The 2,334-nt window shown below is 42.0% G+C and overlaps 1 protein-coding gene across 1 annotated transcript in view; it reads left to right on the top strand.

Moving 5' to 3' along the window:
• ABCG8 (ATP-binding cassette, sub-family G (WHITE), member 8) overlaps window positions 1-1,507 on the top strand; it is a 13,668-nt gene extending 12,161 nt beyond the window's left edge. The window contains 3 exon segments of the mRNA XM_010015091.1: window positions 1-177; window positions 775-902; window positions 1,370-1,507. The exon segment at window positions 1-177 is cut by the window's left edge and continues 16 nt beyond it. Of these exon segments, the coding sequence (XP_010013393.1) occupies window positions 1-177; window positions 775-902; window positions 1,370-1,507 (443 nt within the window).
• Window positions 1,508-2,334: the final 827 nt, after the last annotated feature.

Below are 2,334 nucleotides of genomic sequence, written 5' to 3'. Positions count from 1 at the left end.
TTTTCCGTCTGAACTTCCTCTGGGTATGGCTGGCTGTGTACAGCGCCCGTGCAATGGCACTTTGGATGGCAGCACTGCTGCCGACGTTACAGCTCGCAGCCTTCTGTGGCAACGTCCTTTTCTCAGCATTCTACCTGAGTGGTGGTTTTGTGATAAGCCTGAAAAACCTCTGGACAGGTAGGACAAAGCTCTCACTATCCCTCCAAACTGAAACATTGATGGTTTCCATCAGCAACTGGTTGTTGTGAGGCTGAGTGTGTCCAGTGCAGGAAAACTCAACTTTATTCCTACCTTTGCAATTGTCATCTTGGGTGGTGATGATGGAGTCAGATCATTCATTTTACATCAGTTTCTCTGAGAAGGAGATAATGAAAAGTTTGGTCAAAAAAACAACCAACCAACCAATAAAAAAAAATCCAACAAAAAAAATCCCACACTAGTGAAAAGCTTATATTGTTGCTAATTTTTTTTCAGTAAAAGGAATTATAGTCAGTAGATAAAGACTGAGCTCCAGTGAGACTCTGTTGACAGTGTGAGTTTGAAAAACATGGAAATCAGCATTCCCTTAATTGTCCATCTCCACGTAACAATGCAAAGTATATTTGCCATTTTGTTCAATAATAAACAGGTATATATGTTTACAGCCTGTGGTTGTCAAGAAATTAGGCAAACCTGCTGTACTTGGCAGCCACACAGCAGTTTTTGGGGTCTCAAGTTGTGTGTGTGTGTATCATGTGTAACAATTTCTTTCTGCCTTTTTTTTTTTTTTTCCAGTTCCATATTTGTTTTCTAGAATCTCTTTCGTCAGGTGGAATTTTCAAGGCTTGATGCAAATTCAGTTCACTGACAACACATATGAAATGCCTATTGGAAATTTTACTTTTCAAATACCAGGGAAATTGGTAAGTCACTAATAAAGATCGTTACAAACATCTGATAACCAAACAGAATGCTATTTGTGTGCCTGTCATATTTAACTAGATGCTGTAGGCCTCAAATTTGGCAAGCACTATACTGATACGTGAAGTCGTGTTACACTTGGTGTATTTCAAATTTGTCCATACAGCAGTCACTCCTTTAGTGCCTTTCTTCTTAGTGGAAGAGAAAAAAGGAAAAATAATAAAATAATAATAATAAAAAGGGCAAGTATTTTCTACACAAGGACCAGCTACATGCTTACTGAAATCGTTCAGAAGCCAAGCTGTGTTCCCTGGAAATACTGCAGCCACCAGACATAGTGTACATGTAACCAGCTATCAGACCACTCCAAGAGTTACACCTGGCTGCAGACCAAGGAAAGGGCGGTAGGGGCCACACATTCACAAGAATTGTGTGTCCTTTCCTAATTTTGTGTTGTCCATGGTTACAGGTGACAGAGTCTTTGGACCTGGACTCCCACCCACTCTACATGAGCTACCTCGTCCTCACTGGCACCATTGGCACCTTCCTGTTTTTATACTACCTGTGCCTGAGATTCATCAAGCAGAAGTCAGCCCAAGACTGGTAACAGCAAACCACGCAGAGGAGGCAAGAATCCAGGGTAAGCCCACACTGATTTTCGGTGCAGACAGCGAAGCCGCGGGGCCGGCTCGCCGCAGGATGGCAGCAGCACACCGGGAGTCGGGAGCCACCGGCTTCACGCCGGGACTGAAGCCCGGGGTTGGGGCTTGGGAAAGGGTTGGGGGGAGGGTTGGTTTGTTTGACGTACCGGTTTTACAGGTGACAAGACACTTATGATTTCTCTACACCTTGAAATATTCCGAGCTATGGGCCAGCGATTTAAAAAGGACCCATCCTGCTTCGTAATAACTGATGGTTTAGTCCATCATGCTTGAATATAGAGTGATCACATACTTAATTCTGAGCGAACAGCATCAGCACACACAAAACACTACTTTGTGTAGCCTATATAATACTCAGCACTCAGAACAGTGTAGAGGAAAGCAGCACAGAAAATTTCACTGGTGCTTCAGGAGAACACGAAGTGTGGAAAACACAGAGGTTAACTGTGCCAGTTCTAATTGCTTATGTGTTTTAAGGCTTTGCCTCCGTGTACCAGTTCAATGCTGTTGATGCACAAAAATGGGCATTTACTAACTATATACTTGATTTCCAGTAAAAGATCAAATTATATCACCTTCTTGGGTTTATTTTAACAATATAAATACATTCCAATTGATTGTTATTGATCCCATCTTTCTCCAGGGCAATAAAATCATAGCAATTTGCCAAGTTTGGTTCCTATGATTCTCAAGTAGAAAATATAAACCTGCCCCTCCAATAATTAAAAGTGTAATGATACCATCTGTGAAATGCTTGTAATGGTGCACCTAG

This window comes from Nestor notabilis, unplaced genomic scaffold (genome assembly GCF_000696875.1).
Source record: "Nestor notabilis isolate BGI_N333 unplaced genomic scaffold, ASM69687v1 scaffold4885, whole genome shotgun sequence".
Classification (NCBI taxonomy): domain Eukaryota; kingdom Metazoa; phylum Chordata; class Aves; order Psittaciformes; family Psittacidae; genus Nestor; species Nestor notabilis.
The sequence above is the reverse complement of the archived record's forward strand: the minus strand, read 5'-3'. Positions and strand labels throughout refer to the sequence as shown.